Source organism: Zerene cesonia, chromosome 6 (genome assembly GCF_012273895.1).
Source record: "Zerene cesonia ecotype Mississippi chromosome 6, Zerene_cesonia_1.1, whole genome shotgun sequence".
Classification (NCBI taxonomy): Eukaryota; Metazoa; Arthropoda; class Insecta; order Lepidoptera; family Pieridae; genus Zerene; species Zerene cesonia.
The window spans coordinates 4,443,834-4,463,976 of NC_052107.1; the positions used below are offsets into that span (position 1 = coordinate 4,443,834).

Sequence of the window (20,143 nt, forward strand, 5' to 3'; positions counted from 1 at the left end):
TTCTTCCCCAAATGGGCTACGGATTACTTTACGAAAGTGTTCCGCCTGGTATCGGAACAACGAAGGGCACAAAGAGGTGGTACGGGTGAAACTAAAGATTTAGTTGACGCTCTCATTAAGTTAAAAGACGAATCAGATCAAAATAATGAAGGTAGGCAAAGTTCCAGCGACAATTTAAAACTGTGAATCTTGCTTTCCAGATTATTGTTGTTTCATGGCTGTTATATTTAATTGTATTTATAGGTTTGACGGAAGATATGATAGTAGCACAAGCGGCAATATTTTTGCTAGGAGGCTTTGAGAGTTCTGGCGCTGCTCTGAGCTTCGCCTTATATGAATTGGCGTTCCACCCGGAAATACAAGTAAGATGAGATCTCATTAGCTAATTGCAGAGTTCTAAAGGAATAATTTAGATGGCCTCCCTTCTTATGCTCATATAAATTATAATACTCTATGCTTGGCCGTATTAAATAAACTTAAACTACTTTTGCTTTGCAGGAGAAAATGTTCAAAGAGTTAGTACAAATAAAGGAGCAAGATGAAAATGGCAACTTGGATATTTCAAAGCTTGCAGAAGCGCCTTATTTTAATAGTGTTATTAAAGGTGGGTATGAAAAATTGTATACGATATAGACAAATGTAATAATCTTCCTATCTAATAAATCATCATTCCTACTTCTCGAATTTGAAGAGGGCATTGAGTAGAGCAGCATTTCGTACGATCGCTTAGTAAACGAACATTTAATTATATTACAGAGGTACTTCGGAAATATTCTTCAATGGGCTGGCTAGACAGAATAGCCGTACAAGACTACAAAATAGACGATAACCTCACTATAGAAGCGGGAACACCGATTTACGTCAACGTTATCGGAATGCATTATGATGAGAATTACTTCCCAAATCCGTTGGAGTTCAATCCAGAACGATTTATGCCAGAAAATGAGAAAAACATCAAACCGTTCTCATATTTGCCATTCGGAGAAGGCCCCAGAATCTGCATTGGTAAGACAAGAACTGACTGATTGGTATTCTATTTCTATCTTTCAGCGCTTACATTCAGACCTTCACTAGCCCTCAGCAAGAGTTCTTAAAAACCATTTTAAGCGAAAATTCTTATTAACGCTCAAAGCTCATAAGAACATACGCTGAGGATATGTATAAAGCATTTGAAATTATTTTCTGTTACTTATTAAGAAAGCAACAAATGACTACCTAACTATTTATGAATATTAGTTTTGACGGTCCTTTATATGAATATTACTTATAATACTTTTTGAATTTGGTTTTTATGATTTATTTCCAGAAAGCAAAATTTGCAGTTATTTTATGATTATTTATTTTTCAGGTAAACGCTTTGGTCAGATTTCGGTTCGGCATGCTTTGGCACACGTTGCATTGCATTTTAAGGTGAAACCTTTAGCAAACGGACCCAAGCCAAGTGAAGTAGAGTTTGAGAAACATGGACTCATCTTGGTCCCAGGTCAAGATCTCTACCTCGATTTTATTCCTAGAAATGAATTCTGAAGATATCTATTTATTAATTTGACAATATCGATATCGCTAAATTGAATAACCGGTTTATAAATTCATTAAGCAAAGTCAATGAAATTTTTCATTACCTACTTTTTAAGTACCTATCTAGTTGACAAAAACAAATATCGTAATCTTACTGAAATAAGTGCGCCACGTGCTTTGGATATGTCGCCATAAGATTAAATCCAATGTTATAGCGTTATTGCAATCTGTCGTATAATTATTGTGATCCATTACTCTACTCCGAATTTAACGCGTGCGAAGCGACGGGAAAAAGCCAGCACAAGTATATATTGTGCATTGTATATAGGTAAATTTCGCTTCTGATACCTAATTCTTATAATAATAACAGTACTCACTTGAGTATTATTTACATTTTAAACCAATTTTTGAGTATGCGAGTTGATATGAAATTTAAACTTCCTAATGTTTTGTTGTGTTCCGTTAATGTTTTTGTTGGTGTAATATTAATCATATATGTATATATCAGTCACCTATATAACATGTTGCAGTATTGTTTTAATATCCGTAATTTGAATAAAAAGAGTTTCGGTTACTTGTTTTTTTACGTTGTGGTTCTCATTGAAAGAAACTTAACCTTTCCTGCCTTTATCCCTGACTAAACAAACATATAGATTAGAAGATAAACATTCTTTATACCTAGCTAACATTAACAATTAATTATTTAATCTGAATCTCAGAATCTCACATTGCAACGGGATTAATGTCATTCAAATAAGACAGTGCTTCAAAAAAATTACACCCTTTCATAATTTCCCATGCTTGTAATTTCACACGGACGCCTATGGCCTGAGGCACAGCTTTCTTGTCTGAACGCTCAATCGGAGAATGGCAATGACTGGCAATGACTGGCAATGACTGGCAATGACTGGCAATGACTTAAGGGCCGGGAATATTGCTTTCTCCGTGGGCCGGGCCTTTGTATTCTGGCAAATGCGCATGGAATTTTACCTTTTTATTATAAAGGTTAAAATAGCGTCTTTAAAAAAACGACTTAAAACTATCTGAGTGTTAGTAACGTTATGACACATTTTTATGGTCTTATTTCAAGTATATTATAAATGGTAAGAGTCCCAAAAAATGTAAAATATAAGTTTCCTTTAGTAAAGTGACCATCAGCTGCAGATTCGTTGATAATTGTTGTGGTGTCCTAAGTATTTAAAACATCTTTCATTTCCTACGACTTGACAGATTACAATTAAACCATTATCTTCGAGAACCTAATTCTTAAAAACTTGAGGGTAGTAGGTACTAAGTCAGCTGGCCACATAACTAAAACTCGTTATTGCACTTGCATCGTCATAATACAGTTTTACCATTTGTGAGCATTCTCAACAGAGAAGAGCGATCAAGTCAATTAATCAATTTTGCAAGTAAGTATGTATGTGTAATAATATTGATGCGAAACAACTGATCTGCGATTTTTGAGCGACAGGTTACAACGTCCCATGGATTTTCACCTTCCATATACTTAATCATGAATGCCATGCATAAATATAGAATAATATTTTCCAAACATGAATCTGCACCAGGTGTACATAACAGTGTCCGTTATATACCATATCTCAAAAGTGTGATATGCATAATTAACATCATATTATAATTATCTCGCAACGTTCGATGTAACTGCATTTAAAGATTACCATCCATCATCATTATGAGTGATATCGATTTTCGTTATAATTTAGCGTTGCTCAAGCTGGTACTGTCCATGGTATCGGTCCTTACTTTATATTACCAAAATTCGGTTACTTAGGTATCCATAAATACAATTTAATCTATAACCGAGTTCACAGAATCATGAGACGTTTAAAGTTTAAAATTTCATATACAACCTTCTATTAATCTTATCGAAAGAAAGTTAATAGGTACCAAATACAAAGAAATTACAATGGTCTAAGAAAAAAAGTACCAATTATGTAGTCCGTGGTAATACCTATAGTATTAGATATTAAAATGAAAAGAATACGCTAACACGTGGGAAACGGCTCAATGGGAATAGAAATTCCTTGCAATCGACATCTTGCATTGCAATCTTTTCCTGTATTCATCTTATCTGTCATTTAATCCAAATCATTTGTACCCCTATATGTCCTATCTTTATCCTACACCTATTAAAGCCAGCAAACCATTAATTGTTAACCAGTTTTTATAGATGCTCGATTAAATGAATACATTATTATACTATTATTATTATTTGCCGACTATGCCATAAGAAAAAAAATATCCATATATATTGCTAGGTAAAAAAAAACATCAACTAGCAAAAACTGTTTTTTATGAGGTAGACTAATATAAGATACAACTTATTAATATTAAAAAAATATATTTAAAAAAACATTGACATTGCATAAAAAAAAACAAAAACGTCTTCCCCAATACGTTGATAATTAAATATGCATTTAAAGTCTTAAAAATTTACTAGTCACGTTTCGACAAATAGAAAAAAAGTTGTTCGGCGGAAAGTGTTAATTTATGTGGGACAGGATATCTTCAAGGATGGAAGGAAGGAGGAAGAGGTTGGGGTAATTGGCTAAGGACAGAAAAGGGAATGTGGGATGGATGGTAGATCGCAACGCCACCACCAATTTAACCAGTACGGTCGTTGCGTATGAGTTCTCTGAGACGAGAATTGCGTGGATTTACTTGACTTGAACAATGTGAGCATGTCGGAATACTGAGCCGGAATGCTTTGTGCTTTGATAAGTACGACGTTGAAGGTTTCTGAGAAATCCGAAAATAAGTTCAAAAGGGCATCATTCAGAGGATCAAAACTGCCACTATAGAAACTACATTCACTATCAGAGTACTGACCATTGAATGACACAAAACTGTTATTGGAAGCTACAGACATTACACAAACAAATTATTATAAATGTAAAAATAATTGTGAATATATAGATTATACTAAACTAAATTAATACATACCCATAGGCATAGGTACCCCATAAACTATAATAGAGTACCAAGCGTAAACTATAATAGAGTAATCTATAAACACAAATAATGGACGGTATAAATCTCTTTTTTACATAATTTACTATACTGATGCAAGTCACTCTGAATATGTATACCTATTATCGGAGTCAAAAAATTGGACTATTTTGGTCCGCGAGCGAGGCGCAGATTTTTTTGTCATAGCGGGCAACTGTAACGATGATAATAGTGAGTGTGGAAGATGGTGATTCGTCTGGTGTTGAGCGATCCCCACCACCAGTGAACATCAAGGGATAAGGAAAGGACTTATGGCGGAAATAAATGACTAAACTTGGCCTTCGCAGTCACCCTTGTGAGGAAAAGCATAGCTCCCCTACTCACCGAAGTAAGGAAGCAGCCTACAGTCACGCCGGTCTTTTATTCGGTTCATTAGGGGTGTGGTATCTTCCACGGTGCAAGCTGGCCCAAATCGTGTGGAAACGTGCTCGACTCCCACACTAAACGTTTATAATATTTAAGACGTTCATTTTCAATATTTTAACTACAATATTGTACATATATAAGTGCTCAATTTTTTGTGACCTTTCATGTCTGTTTGGACCAGAGTATGTTATTTTATCACACTGATTGTATAATTATAATATATAGGATTAAACTCTTTATTGTTCTACTTATATATATCTAAAAACGTGGAATTTATTGTGTTTAATAAATAAATAATCTTGTTTGTATCTCCAAATGAATAGTTTGCAGAAGCCATTTTGGTTATAAACGACCATGGTTGCCAAGGTTACCAAGTTTTATGAGTAAAATGGATAAATAACAAAAATGCATAGAGAATGTTCAATTGTATGTAACTTAAAGATAAATACCTAACGTTTCTAGGCAATCTAAGGAAATAATACACTAAGTCTTAATAGTCGATACGACCAGCTACATGAAGGCGAATAAACATTAAATGTTTAAACATTCTGAACAAAAGACGTTAGCCTAAAATTACCATGTATAAATTTAAACCTAGTTATTTTATTATACTTTATAATACTTAATCTACGTAATTATTAAATATTCCTTACTTTCTCGATATTAACTATTTTAGCTTCTTGTCTATACTCCTATACTGATCTATAAGTACATTGAACATATTAAAGAAATATTTTTTTTTTGTTGTATAGGTATTGAGTCTAGGCACAAATAGGCATACATATATATGATTTACTAGACGCTCGTCCCGGCTCCGCCTGATATCAAGGTTCCTGTTTTATCCCAAGGGAGCTTTTAATCGGGATAAAAAGTAACCTATCACTCATGTCAGCTCACACCCTGACATTATACTAAATTACATAAAAATCCGTTCAGTATTTTCAGCGTGATTAACAGATAAACTTCCAAACAAACATTTACAAAATTAGCGTAATTAATTTTATTTTAAAGCATAGTATTCCAATGCTTTGTTATGCTAAATCAGAATTTTTAAAGAATAGATATAGGTTTGATCACCAGGTGAGATTCCAAGACACCCCGTGTAAAACTTAGAATTTAACAAAAGCCGCGACAATCGATACAACATTGTAATCTTTTTTAATTATTGGCTGAGATGATACTTATTCATCTCGATAGATGGCAAGGACGTGGACGAAAGGCCCATTTAGACACATTAAACCGAAATTTGATTACTGAGGATGGACATTGCTACGTTTTGGCAAAATGACACAGGTTCGAATCCTGCATCGTAATCAATTTCTTTCCATTCTTTAAAAAATGATGACATAAAAAATATAAATAAATAATCGAGACCGTAGTATTTTTTTGGTTGAGAAATTACGGAGCTGCACGTGTACGACTCTTAAAAAAGGTCTTACAAATTGAAACCTTTCGTCGTTTTGAAGACGGTCGGTTAAAAATTTGCCTACTATATGATAAGGAGTGGATAAAGACAAAATAATAGGATGATAATCATAAAATAAGAACTATTAAGCCCCGTATTCATGATAGACATGTTTTTTTAGCAATTAAGATAAATTGACATATTGAGAAGTTGCTGACAATGCTGAGTGTAGAGTTGATAACGAATGTAGATAATTGGGTACACGCAAACATTTTCGAAAAATCTCGTAATATAATGTAAACGCTGATTGACAAAGATAATACAGACTATATTTATTGAAGATTTGTATACGAAAAGTCAGTATCTATTGAGTGCGACTACCATACATTACTTGATTTGTGGCGCGCACGAGTGATAAGATTCATCATTTGTTAGGTAAGTGTTTAATCATACCGTTAAATGTTTGTTGCAACGCGATAATAAACAATGTAATATTATAATTAACAAAGTAAATTTCGTAATCGTACTGTTCGGTAAAATGTTACAAACGCATGAAGCCATACTAAATTTCGAAGTAGGGAAGGAATAAAGAAAATTTACGTGTTGTATAGTAGTCGTTCCAAAAAGAGTTACTACTTAAATTTAATTAATACATAATGCAATGAATAAATAAATTTAAAATTTATTAACTGCGCGAGTTCTTGAGTCCTTCATAACTAAACCTGTTTCAATGAATAGATACAAAGTATAACCACTTAGGTAGTCAACCGGTATCCAAAGACAAACATTAATAAAAACTCTTAATAGACTTAGATATAAATTTTAACTGAGGTCATAACAAGAACATTAATGATCGAAAGAAGATACACTAGTACCTTTTCTTTATGTATCGGTATGTCCAATTAGTTGCCATCAAAACTGATTTAACACTGCTATACTAAAAGAGGTTTCAATTATATGTAGTGTTAATAAAATTTAAATATGATTATCACTAAATAGTATAAAACAAAGTCGCTTTCCGCCGTCTGTGTATCTGTATGTTTATCTCTAAAATTCTGCAACAGATTGTGACGGTATTTTTTTAACAGATTGAGTGATTCAAAAAGTATGCTTAAATCATATTTAATACATACATAATTTCACCTGTGCGAAGTTGGAGCGCTATATACGCTAGTTAATTATAAGGTAGCATATTTGAGATCTTAATTTCTTTAGAATGGAAGCTCGTTTTTCATGTCGAATGAACATACATTCATAGTTTATTCCTTTGAACTTTCATCTGTTTAAAAATATTTCTCTCCGTTCAATAAGGGGTAGTGCATACACACACATAGACAGGTGTCGCCGAAATGTGATATTGAATTATCTAGTTGGTTATAAGTATTTTTGATAAAAGATTTATAATCACCTTACAGATCAATATTAGCTTACAATAACAATTGCATTCAAAATACGATAATCTGAATAGTCATCGTATGTTGAAGGTTATCATTCGAAAATAATATCACATTTCAATGTGTTATTTTTTTCCCGCTAAAGCAAAATTGATGCTATCAATTAAAAACTGAAAGATAATATAATTCATATCATATTGGGTACTAGTCTCATATTGCTATACATACTAATATAATGTTAATACAATTTTGATAGGCTTCGTTCTCTCACAGCGCAAGTTGTATGTTCAATTCTTACTTTTTTACATATTATCATATATTTTAATGAAATACATATAATAATATTAGATACCTACAAACATTATATAATGCGCGTGGCATCCTCTAAATAGCGTCCCGAGCTGCTAAGAACATGGCGTATGTAGTTCGGGTGTCCTCTCCCCCCACACGATTGACCCGACGAAACGTCTTTGATGAACTACTATATGGATTATTACACGGTGCTTAAACGATACCTACTTGGATATCTTTATAATATGTTTTTAAGGTCAAAGGATATCTAAAGACTAAATATATATATATATATATATATATATATATATAATATAGTCGTCGGGTATATAATGTGATTTTAATTCATACGCATCTAATATTTTAAATGCGAAAGTAACTCTGTCTGCCTGTCAAATATTGGCGTCTAAACCACTCAACCCAATTTAAATGAGGTTCAAAGATACCTAGTTTGAGATCTAAAAAAGTAAATAATATACTTTGTACTCGCGAGATTACTGGCTGTCAAAATAGTGTGATGCGTAACATTTGCTTGCAATTAAATGTAATGCTTTTCGATACTTATAATCTCATGATACCTTATATAAAATAACATGTAGTTTCAAAAAAGACAAGTCTGGCAACACAATTCTTCTGTAAAATGTTGTGAGTTCTATGTAATATTAAGTGGGCTTAATTTATTCAGTCAATACTTAAATAAATTAACTCGGACATCGCATGAAGACACAATGTTAATACAAGTAATACAATATATTGAATTCAATTTGAGTCAATGTAAGTCAATTTATTTATTTAAAACATAAAAATACAATAGATATTGATGATATTATGGGATGTTGTTAGGTTAACTAAATATGCGTAACAACTAATACAGAAGCTCCCTTAAGTACCTTCATAAGTCTGATTTACGACATCTCACTCGCTACTTTTTTACTCTATGTAGGATGTTTGGAATTCTTCTAATTGGAGTAGCACTATGTGTGTTGGGCTGGCTGTACGTCCGCTGGTCGCGTGTGCGGCAGTATTGGGCGCAGCGCGGAGTGCCGCATCTACCGCCGCACCCTGTCATGGGGAGCCTTACCTTCCTGCAGCGACAGAATCCCGTAAGATTTTACCAATGCTGAACTATAAAGTATATTCAACCCTATCCATCCAAAGTTTACCTGTTACCCTAACTACATAGTCTACACGTAAATTGGTAAATTAAATTTTAAATTCAGGCTAATGGTTTTTCTTTAACGCATACATCTTGACCATTTGAAATATATTGGTACAGTACATAAAAACAATTTTTTCAGGGAAGATGGATGATAAACTCATATCAACATTTCAACAAGACACCGTATTTTGGCGCGTGGTGGTTCTGGAGACCTACGCTCATTATCAACTCCCCTGAGATTGCCAGAAATGTTCTGGTGAAGGACTTCGCCAGCTTCAGGGATAGGTTACTGGGGTCTGGCACATCGGATCCTATCGGGCACCTCAACATTTTTACAGTTAATGTATGTAATTTATTTATTTTCCTATACTAGCTGTTCCGCGGGGTATAACAAATATAAATAATAAACCATCGACACAAGAATTCACATTTATATTTAGGATATTAGGGTAAGACTAGCCCTTCGTTCGTCAAGAATTGTTTGCGAGGGTAGGTAGGTACGTGAATAATTTTTGAATATGTTGAAGCCTCTTGTGCCCAATAAAATAAGTTCTATAGAAATATGTCTTAACTCTTCAATCTTCTTTGTCGTGTCGCTCTTAACAATGAGATCCGGTTCATCATGTAGGGTATATATAACCCGCTTCACGATGTTTTGCCATCTTTGCCTGTTTCCTGTCATTCATACTAAATCTATACATTGGAAATATACCTTTGAAAAGATATCCTAGTCTTAGTAATATTCATTCGCTCCTCGTTCATACACTTATTCGATTTTTTTTTTAAGGAGCCGCTATGGTCTTCAATCAGACGTCGGTTAACAAACATTTTTACAGCGGCCAAGCTGAGAGCTCTACAGAATCTGCTAGATACTAAGGCAAATCAATTGGTAGAACGTATCAAAAATACCGAGAACAAAACCGCCATAAGCTTAAGAGTGAGTACCAACTTGCAAAAAGCCCCAAAAACCTTATAAAAAAGGCCTTTGGGAATTGGCCTCTCAAGAATTGAACTATTTAAAAATCCAATATAGACGGGCTTAAGATATTTTAATGTCCTATAATGGAAATGTCCTGTAAATGAAATGTTCATGTCACAATTATAAAACGGCGACTACTGAGTTTCTTACCGGCTTCTCTAGTGAAATTACTTCCATAACTGGTGGTAACTGGTAAAACTATTATGAGACGACTTAAAAGGGCTTGTTAAAGAAGAGTATATTAGAAACGAAAGTTTAATCGAGCCTCTGTGACAAGATATCCTACTTGAGTTTTATATATAACTAGCAGTTCGCCCCGGCTTCGCCCGTGGTACATATATAGCCTATAGCCTTCCTTAATAAATGGGCTATCTAACACTGAAAGAATTTTTCAAAACGCACCAATAGTTCCTGAGATTAGGACGTTCAAACAAACAAACACTTAGCTAGTCTATACTTACAATATTAGTATAGACTAGCTGCGCCCCGCGGTTTCACCCGCGTAAGTCCGTAACCCGTAGGAATATCGGAATAAAAAGTTTGCCTATATGTTATTCGAGTTGTCCTGCTGTCTACGTACCAAATTTCATTGCAATCGGTTCAGTAGTTTTTGCGTGAAAGAGCAACAAACACACACACATCCTTACAAACTTTCGCATTTATAATATTAATAGGATTAGTAGGATATAGTAGGATTGGATATTCTTGTTATTATATTCTAAACATTATAATTATAATATATAGTTATTTTCATATATTATTGCCAGATGCTATTCACGGACTACACATCAGACGTTATAGGCACAGCCGCATTCGGAGTGGAGACCAAAGCTATTGTCGGTGGCGAGTGCCCGATGCGCAAAGTCACCAAGGCTTTTATGAAATTCGACCTGTACAGGGGCATTTGCTGGAGTAGCATCTTCTTTTTCCCAGAACTTGTTGATATATTCAGGTATTGATTTTGAGTTATTACGTTTGTAGTAGTTTTCAAGTGAATTTTTATGATTAATCTTTATATTGTATTGGTTGACACAACGATATATAACATTGATTTTGATTCGAAGCAATAGAAGTAAAAAAATAAATTTTTCCATATTTTACAGGTTTACATTCTTCCCCAAATGGGCTACGGATTACTTTACGAAAGTGTTCCGCCTGGTATCGGAACAACGAAGGGCACAAAGAGGTCGTACGGGTGAAACTAAAGATTTAGTCGACGCTCTCATTAAATTAAAAGAGGAATCAGACCAAAACAATGAAGGTAGGCAATGTTCCAGCGACAATTTAAAACTGTGATGACGCTTTCTAGATTATTATTGTTTCATGGATTGTTATATTTAATTGTATTTATAGGTTTGACGGAAGATACGATAGTAGCACAAGCGGCAATATTTTTGTTAGGAGGCTTTGAGACTTCTGGCGCTGCTCTGAGCTTCGCGTTATATGAATTGGCGTTCCACCCAGAAATACAAGTAAGATGAGTTCTCATTACCATATTGCCGAGTTCCAAAGAAATAATTTAGATGGCCGCCATTCTTATGTTCATAAAAATTATAATACTGTTTGCTTGGCCGTACTAAATAAACTTCAACTCCTTATGCTTTCCAGGAGAAAATGTTCAAAGAGTTAGTACAAATAAAGGAGCAAGATGAAAATGACAACTTGGACATTTCAAAGCTTGCAGAAGCGCCTTATTTTAATAGTGTTATCAAAGGTGGGTATGAAAAATTGTATACGACACAGACGAATGAAACGAGCAGCATTTCGTACGATCGCTTAGTAAACGAACATTTAATTATATTACAGAGGTACTTCGGAAATATTCTCCAATGGGCTGGCTAGACAGAATAGCCGTACAAGACTACAAAATAGACGATAACCTCACTATAGAAGCGGGAACACCGATTTACGTGAACGCTATCGGCATGCATTATGATGAGAATTACTTCCCAAATCCGTTGGAGTTCAATCCAGAACGATTTATGCCAGAAAATGAGAAAAACATCACACCGTTCTCATATTTGCCATTCGGAGAAGGCCCCAGAAACTGCATTGGTAAGATAAGAACTGACTGATTGGTATTCTATTTCTATCTTTCTGCGCTTACATTCAGACCTTCACTAGCACTCAGCAAGAGTTCTTAAAAACCATTTTAAGTGAAAATTCTTATTAACGCTCAAAGCTCATAAGAACATACGCTGAGGATATGTATAAAGCTTTTGAAATTATTTTCTGTTACTTATTAAGAAAGCAATAAATGACTACCTAACTTTTTATGAATATTACTTTTGATGGTTCTTTATATGAATATTACTTATAATACTTTTTGAATTTGATTTTTATAATTCAAATCCCCAAACCAAAATTTGCAGTTATTTTATGATTATTTATTTTTCAGGTAAACGGTTTGGTCAGATTTCGGTTCGGCATGCTTTGGCACATGTTGCATTAAATTATAAGGTGAAACCTTTAGCAAACGGACCCAAGCCAAGTGAAGTAGAGTTTGAGAAACATGGACTCTTCTTGGTCCCAGGTCAAGATCTCTACGTCGATTTTATTCCTAGAAATTAATGAATTTTGAAAAAAATTCTGTTTATAAATTAAAATTTATATATAACGAAGACATGTGGCCCTATCGTTGAAATGGTCCGTCATAATATTGGAATAATAGGTACAAATTCTGTGTAGACTGAGAATCGTGGAGATATCGATATATATATCGACCACAGAGAAAGAAGAAGATGAAGCGATAGACGCTTGAATATACAATCCACTATAGAATTATCCTCCAAATCATTTTTTATAGCAAACTTGTTGGCTATAAAGATGTCCGTTGCCTTGTGGCAGACTTCCCCCAACTGTAATTAATACTTGATGTTACCTTTTAAAGACTAGTTGACAGTTCTAAATAAAACACTAGTATTAAATTAGGATGTTTTACGTCTACATTAAATAAAAGTTACTTAATAAAAAAACAAGGAATTTCCTTATTGCGTTTTAATTTTGTGTTTCGAAAAGAACCTTGCGATACTGCTGGCCGTCTGACCGAAACTACAATTCGGTATCAACGATTTCTATAACAAAAAATAAAAGTGTTATACAACGAATGAAAGACGATTATAAACTACGCAAATATCTATGTTATGATAATTGATATTAATCCAAAAGTCACAATCATAGATTGGGCTAGCAATAATTTTCTGAGAAAAGCTTGAAAAAATAACCAATCAAAGGATAGTTTTTGAACTGGCATGCAGATCAGAGATCAGAGTGTGACCCCGCTGCTCCAAATCCATTCCAAGTCAAATGCCACTATATTTGATCAATTCTAAAAATTCTTTACCATACTATAGGAAGCTACATCTCTACCAAGTAATGTATTCAAATTCTATCCCGGGGCAACCCGAGCGGAGCTGGATTAAGTAGCTCGTCCAAATAAAACTACAAAAATACCTGGACAAAAGAGGGTAGAGCGGCGATAGTACTTGGCCTTGAATATCTTTCGTCCACCAGCAAAACTGTTGCGTAGTCGTTAATGTGACGCACGGCTCTCCCTGAAAAATATTATTTAAATTTAATATTAAGGCAATCTATACATATCCAATAATTAGTACGATAAAAGCTAAAGCCTCCGGAAATTATTTATATGATTGTTTTACGGAAACAATGATATATTACGATCGTTTAATGTATGTCATGTTCAAAATTAAACTTACGTACACACTAAGATATACATATCATTTGGCTTTTTATTTAAGTTAATATAAAATTTATGTCTAATATATGTTTTAGCGAACTTAACGTAGTAACACCGATTTAATTGAGAAAGTTTTAATATTTATTTTTCAGTAATTTCGTGATTGATGTAAAATTATTAGTAAAACATACCTATGCATTGGTTAACAGCTTTCATGCATAGGTTTTCATAATATTGGGCCCCAGCGCCCGGAGCTGCTTGATTTAAATAGTTCATTTTTTCCTTCAATTCTGGAGACTTCACGTTGGGGTAAGGCAGGCCAAATACTAACACACAACGCCCTAAATCATCGCTGAAAAATGAAAAAAAATAAATACTTGTATTTTTTTAACCTTTCATATATTGAATAATGAAAGTCATGCACAAATTGATATTAATAACCAAGGAATCCAAAAATCAGGTAAGCAACATAGTAAGAGACATAGACAATAGGCATACCTTTATTTGAACCAACAGAAAGATATTAGAGACATACATTAGAAATATTTTAAGTGCATCTTTCCGAAAGACGAAAAGGGATGACACTAAATAATCCTCTTGCAAAAACTCAAAAATATTTTATCGGTTGAAAAAAGTACCTAAAGTTAAGTCCCTCGCTGAGCTTACCGCCAACCACGCTAAGTAATAACGCTCCTGTTTTTTCCGTATCTCTGTTGTTAATCGCCGCTGCGTATTTTTGCAGCACCTACAAAAAAAATAATGTATATTTAAATAACACTTATGACAATTTCAAAAGTTTAAATTTAATTTATGTAATACATACCAGGAATGACTTTCACCAACAAATTAAGTGTGTAGTCAGTAGTGTAGCATTCTAAAAATACTTAGTAGTGTAAATGTATAACATTGCCATTTAGCTTAATGAGCCGCTCTTTATAAGTGTTTTTTATTTATTTAACAAATTATCGTATTTTAACATTTTCCATTTGCAACTGCGGTTGATTATAATATGTATGTTTGTGTCTACCTGATCAACATCAGCAGCTGACTTCGGTTCACGGAACACGGTTTTCTTTTTCGATATAGCGTCTATCACGTTGGTAACTTTCATATGATCATAGACCACTTGTTCATACGAATACGAGGGTAGGAAACACACGACCCCACCGGGTACTATGGAACAGACGTTACGCAGAATGCGACCCACTTCATCGAGCTGCAAACAAAAAATATAATAAACTAAAAAATCCTATCCTATTTTCTACTAATATTATAAATGCGAAAGTTTGTAAAGATGTGTGTGTGTTTGTTGCTCTTTCACGCAAAAACTACTGAACCGATTGCAATGAAATTTGGTACGTAGACAGCCGGACAACTGGACTAACATATTGGCAACTTTTTATCCCGATATTCCTATGGGATACGGACTTACGCGGGTGAAACCGCGGGGCGCAGCTAGATAAAAATAAAGAATCATTGACTGTTGTGACGCAGCAGGCTACTTTAATTCAATTAAAGCGCGTACGTGATCTTTGTCGCGATACGACCAAAAATAGCGAGTTTAAAATCCATAATAACCTTATTAATAAATAATAAATAAATAAATCAATTCTTAAAAACATTACCATAAAAAAAAAAATCCATCACTCACCAACTCCTTTCCCATACGTTGTTCATACGAGAAGTTAAGCGCGCAGTTGGCGGGACCTCTCGCCACGCACAGGGCGAGCACGCGGTCGGGCGGCGCCGCGTGCGCGCACTGCAGCACGCGCACGCGTGTGCCCGGACCTTTGTCGAGGAGAGCTCGGAACTCGCCGATCGGCTCCATAGTCCCGCCCGCTACTATGACCTGTACAAAATTCATATAATTAGGGTGTCGAGTGCAGGTACACAAACTGTACAAATTTTATGTAATTTGTGTCGAGTTGATGCACAGTGGCCAGTACATGGTCTGGTGATAGCGCGTGCTCGCAATGCGCGGACGCATGTGACCAGTGCTTAGCTAAGAAACATTCGGAAATTCTAAGTCCAAGAATTTTAAGAATACCTCAAACATTTGCAAACAGCGTCCTACGTAAGGTTAAGCCTTAATAAAACACCATACAAGTAGCTACTGTTTCGTTCGGTGAGTGGGGGAGCCGGAGGCGCATATCCTTTTCCTTACCCTTCCCAATCCTTTCCTGTATTCTATTAATTCACATTCTTCATTCATCCTTTCCAATTAAAAGTCGGCAATCCATTTGTAAAAGCGTAAGGTCTGCAATCGATATTACGCCTCTTCAAATTTCATGGGCGGTGGTAGTAACAGGCGACCAGCACCATTGCCGAAGATGATATAAAAAAAATAATATTTAGTACTCCTTGTAAATTAGCTAACTACAATATTAAGCTCACCGATCGGCACTGTTGCACAATATCTACAAAGCGATCGGCTGTATCCAGCAGCAAGTAACGCAGGGCGGCGTCACACGTGTCGCGCTGCACTAGCACCCGCCCCGCGGCGCTGCGTGCACACAACATCTCGATCAGGTCCAACACGGCGTATAAAGCGCTGCCGGCTGATGTCTTGTTTTCAGATATCTGGAAATATACATTATTACATCAAACTTATGATTTTTTTAGTTCCTGTGGAATATTTTTTTAAATATTATCCAAATGTATAATAAATCTATTCAATGAAAGGAAGGAGAGATATTGGTTCATAGGTTTGGGGAGACTATATTATTGCTTATATATTATTATTTAAATTAATAGTAAAGATACAAAAATAATTGAGAAAAAACATTGTATCTGAGTCATCTCAGACTTAGGACGTCTTTTCACTCTGAGCTTTGAAAAAACATAGTCCCATTGAATAAAATATCCTCAATGACAAGTGAAATTGGAGTAGAAAATCATACATTTACTATGATATCTTATAGTAGGGGTAATTCCAGTGTGAGAAAAAGAGAGCTATATAAGTTGTATATCATTAGGCAATCTCTAGTTATTTTTTAAGATTTAATGAATTAATAATGAATATGAAATTGCCTATACCTGCATAGTTGGTTTCTCAACTTGTTTCTCTTCAACAACTTTTTCCTTCTCCGTTTTTTTAGATATGTTGCTGAGAAAGTCTTTAAAAGATCTTTTCTTATCCACCTGCTTTACTTTCTCACTCTCCTCTAACTCTTGCTGACTGTACCTCATAGAGAAACCGTGCAATTTGGGCGCCAAGCGCGTTTGCCTACAGAATTCTACTAAAGGCCGTAAATTCATGTGATCTATTTCAGCTTTTATGACAAAATCTTCAAGTGTATAAATTTTTGCCTCATTTGTTTCACCATCCTTTGTATTTAATATATCTAAAAAAATAATAAAAGAAAAAATATAGATCAATCAGACTATTTGATAACAAAGACAATTAAAAGCAAAATCAAAAATACAAATGTTCCAAAAAGGAAACATGTAGTCAAAAAAGAGAATTATACTTACTAAATAATCTCCCAACAACAAAATTCATTTGATTGAGCAACAATAGATTCTTACTACTTAATCTGGATCTATACTTATTTATGTAAAATTGTAGGAAAGTTTTAAGGCATTTTAATTGTTTGCCAGAAACTGGGGCGGAATATGCATTTTCTAAGGCAGCAGTAAGACCATGTGCTTCATCCAATATTACAATGTTATCTTTTAATTTAAGCGACATTCCAGATCTAGCACCACTACTCAATATGCCAGCATGGCTTATAAGCACAACCTGAAATTTGTTTACTTTTTATATAGATGTAAATTGAAATACATATTAAGAAAGCATTGAAATGGATACACTAAGATCTGTATAGTGATTATTTTAATGACAGTTTATCTAAAATCTCATCACTTAATAATATAATAGAATTCCAAATTTTTTTATTATTTAAATTGGATAAATAAATCCATATCTTCAACCCACAATACTTTATTTATGCAAGGCAATAAACATATTTTGGTTCTAGGAGTATGTTAATAAGGATCATATCATTATTTTAGTTGAAGCTTAAATCTCAAAAAAGTAATGTTAGATAGTTAATAAATAGATTGTTTTTCAATACTAAGTATCTATCTAGTATATATGTATAATATACAAACCTCAGACTCATCTAAAGCCATTCGAGAGGCATAATATGGACATGCCTTTAACAATTTGCCACACTTTACTAAATCTTCCATGTCCATAATATCAACCAACAATCTCTCCTTGAGTTTTGTAATATTACTCTGATTATAAAAAGGGCAGCCCGTACATGTTTTTGTTTTGGTTTTCTTTAACACATTGCCATCTTCATCGGTTAGGGTTGATTTAGTTTTAGATTTTTGCAAATCTAAACACCTGAAAATGTTCAGTTCAAGAATACTTATAACTAAAAGACATAAGAAATACATCGTAATCTCAATCTCTTAGTGAACCAGTAAAACAAATGTAGGGATATTTGATCCAATTCTAAATATAGACAAAAGTAGTTAGATTATACATGAAAATATATTACCCTTACCCCAATGAAAAACATTTATAATACTCATGTAATCTCACCTTTCATTAATCAAGTTGACATTCTTCAGTTTATTAACATCAGAGTTGATACAATAATGTTGTCTTGATCCCATGGTTACTACTCTAATGTTGTTATTGAACACTGTACGCTTAATTTCTCCAACAAATTGAGATAGCTGACTGTGTGTTCTGCTACTTATGTATATCTAAAAATTTTAAATAAAATTAGAACATTGAGAGGTATAATATTTTTAACAAATAATACAGGATACATGGGGAGTATTTCCAATAATTTTTGAGTCTTATAGATGAGAATTATCGACAAACTGTAGCTTGAATCAGTTTCTTATATATAATATGTATCTTCTCTTGCAACACCTATGTGACAATCCCATCTCCATAGTGCTACATTCCTTTAGTTTGACCTACCTTAAATGCTACTTCCAAAATATTACCTTTGTAATAGGATCACTTTCATTATCTTCTACATCTTCATGCTCAGAATCATCATCTTGAACATCCACATCTTCAATCATTAAATCATTGTCTAAATCTCCTTCTAATTTGTTTTCCTTATCTTCAGTTATCTCTGGAGTTTGCTTTTTAAAATAGTGATCTATTTTATTAATGTTCGACTTACATGATGCTACTCTCTTCTTCAGGTCATTGAAATATTCTTCCCTTTTATTCAATTTATCCAATTTTAATTGCAAACTAGCAATAATTTGGTTATTTTTAACTTTATGATACTCTTCTTGTAGCCAGTCATCAGCAGCTGAAAATTTTAATACTATAGAATACATTTATCTATAAATAAGTTAAAGATTTTCTATTGAATAATAATTATCCTCCTCACATAGATATTTACTAATTTTAGGGTAAAATGGTGAATCAAATATTATATTAACTGTAAATATAATAAATAAAAATGCAATTTGAAGAGATGATCAAGAAAGCATACATTTATACATTAAATTGTTTTCAACTTTTTTGGTATTGAAATTGAGTTTACTTTGCTTCACTGATCATGAGAAAATATTTTAACATTCATATTAGTAAAACGTAGAAAGGTTTACCTGGAATATCAGAATTTTTTTCTTTTAATACAGTTATTTCCTTTTCTAAATCTTCTACGACTTTTTTGTTATTGTCTTTGAGCCATTGTAATGCACCGCAACAAATACTCAACGACTTTCCCTGAAAAATGTCAGTAATAAGTGAAAGTTGAATAAGTACACTATATAGACACAAAAATATCTTCATGATTACTCACAGTTCCAGTGGGACTCTCAAAAATACCAAGTTCTTGCTTATCTATTGTATCGTACAACTCTTTCATGAATTTCTTTTGAATATCATATGGTTCAAACGGAAATTGAAACTGAGGCTCCATATTGCTTCTCTTTCAAATTAAAAATATTTAAAATGTGAAATAGAAACTTCAACGCAGAACAATATTAGTTACGAACATTGCCGCCAATGCGATTGTCAAAATGTGACAAATAATGATAAGAATTAAGAAGTAAGAACACACTAGTATTATCAAAGAGTAGTATAATAATATGGAGTATTGTACTATCTGTGACACTACATAGTCGATGTGTAAAATGATGATATTTTCAAACTTAGAGAACTTGAAGAGTATTTTTGCATTTTGTTTGTTTTATTTCACATTGTAGTACATAAACAAAGGATCGACGGTTGGCTCCCATGCTATTTAGACTCCGTAATTAAGTGTAATCTATGAGCTAGAGTCTCGACAGTACTAAAAAAACGACTTAGTCT

At 33.7% G+C, this 20,143-nt stretch overlaps 3 protein-coding genes across 3 annotated transcripts in view; 2 read left to right on the plus strand and 1 right to left on the minus strand.

Moving 5' to 3' along the window:
- LOC119840600 (cytochrome P450 6k1-like) overlaps positions 1-1,527 on the plus strand; it is a 4,476-nt gene extending 2,949 nt beyond the window's left edge. Inside the window, exons 5-9 of the mRNA XM_038367287.1 lie at positions 1-151; positions 244-362; positions 499-604; positions 757-1,005; positions 1,349-1,527. The exon at positions 1-151 is cut by the window's left edge and continues 3 nt beyond it. Coding sequence (XP_038223215.1) covers positions 1-151; positions 244-362; positions 499-604; positions 757-1,005; positions 1,349-1,527 — 804 coding nt within the window. The remainder of the gene's footprint in view (positions 152-243; positions 363-498; positions 605-756; positions 1,006-1,348) is intronic.
- Positions 1,528-8,951: 7,424 nt separating this feature from the next.
- On the plus strand, positions 8,952-12,716 carry LOC119840464 (cytochrome P450 6k1-like). The gene is made up of 9 exons (XM_038367093.1): positions 8,952-9,110; positions 9,306-9,509; positions 9,954-10,103; positions 10,913-11,097; positions 11,249-11,406; positions 11,499-11,617; positions 11,754-11,859; positions 11,952-12,200; positions 12,544-12,716. The coding sequence occupies exons 1-9, from the start codon at positions 8,952-8,954 to the stop codon at positions 12,714-12,716; spliced, it is 1,503 nt and encodes a 500-aa protein (XP_038223021.1).
- A 381-nt stretch (positions 12,717-13,097) lies between these two features.
- Positions 13,098-19,910, minus strand: LOC119840547 (ATP-dependent DNA helicase DDX11-like). The gene is made up of 14 exons (XM_038367231.1): positions 19,632-19,910; positions 19,435-19,555; positions 18,814-19,133; positions 18,398-18,564; positions 17,956-18,196; positions 17,317-17,584; positions 16,879-17,186; positions 16,237-16,422; positions 15,494-15,691; positions 14,870-15,058; positions 14,481-14,587; positions 14,034-14,194; positions 13,599-13,699; positions 13,098-13,219 (listed from the first exon to the last, which is right to left on the minus strand). The coding sequence occupies exons 1-14, from the start codon at positions 19,749-19,751 to the stop codon at positions 13,133-13,135; spliced, it is 2,574 nt and encodes an 857-aa protein (XP_038223159.1). The 5' UTR covers positions 19,752-19,910; the 3' UTR covers positions 13,098-13,132.
- Positions 19,911-20,143: the final 233 nt, after the last annotated feature.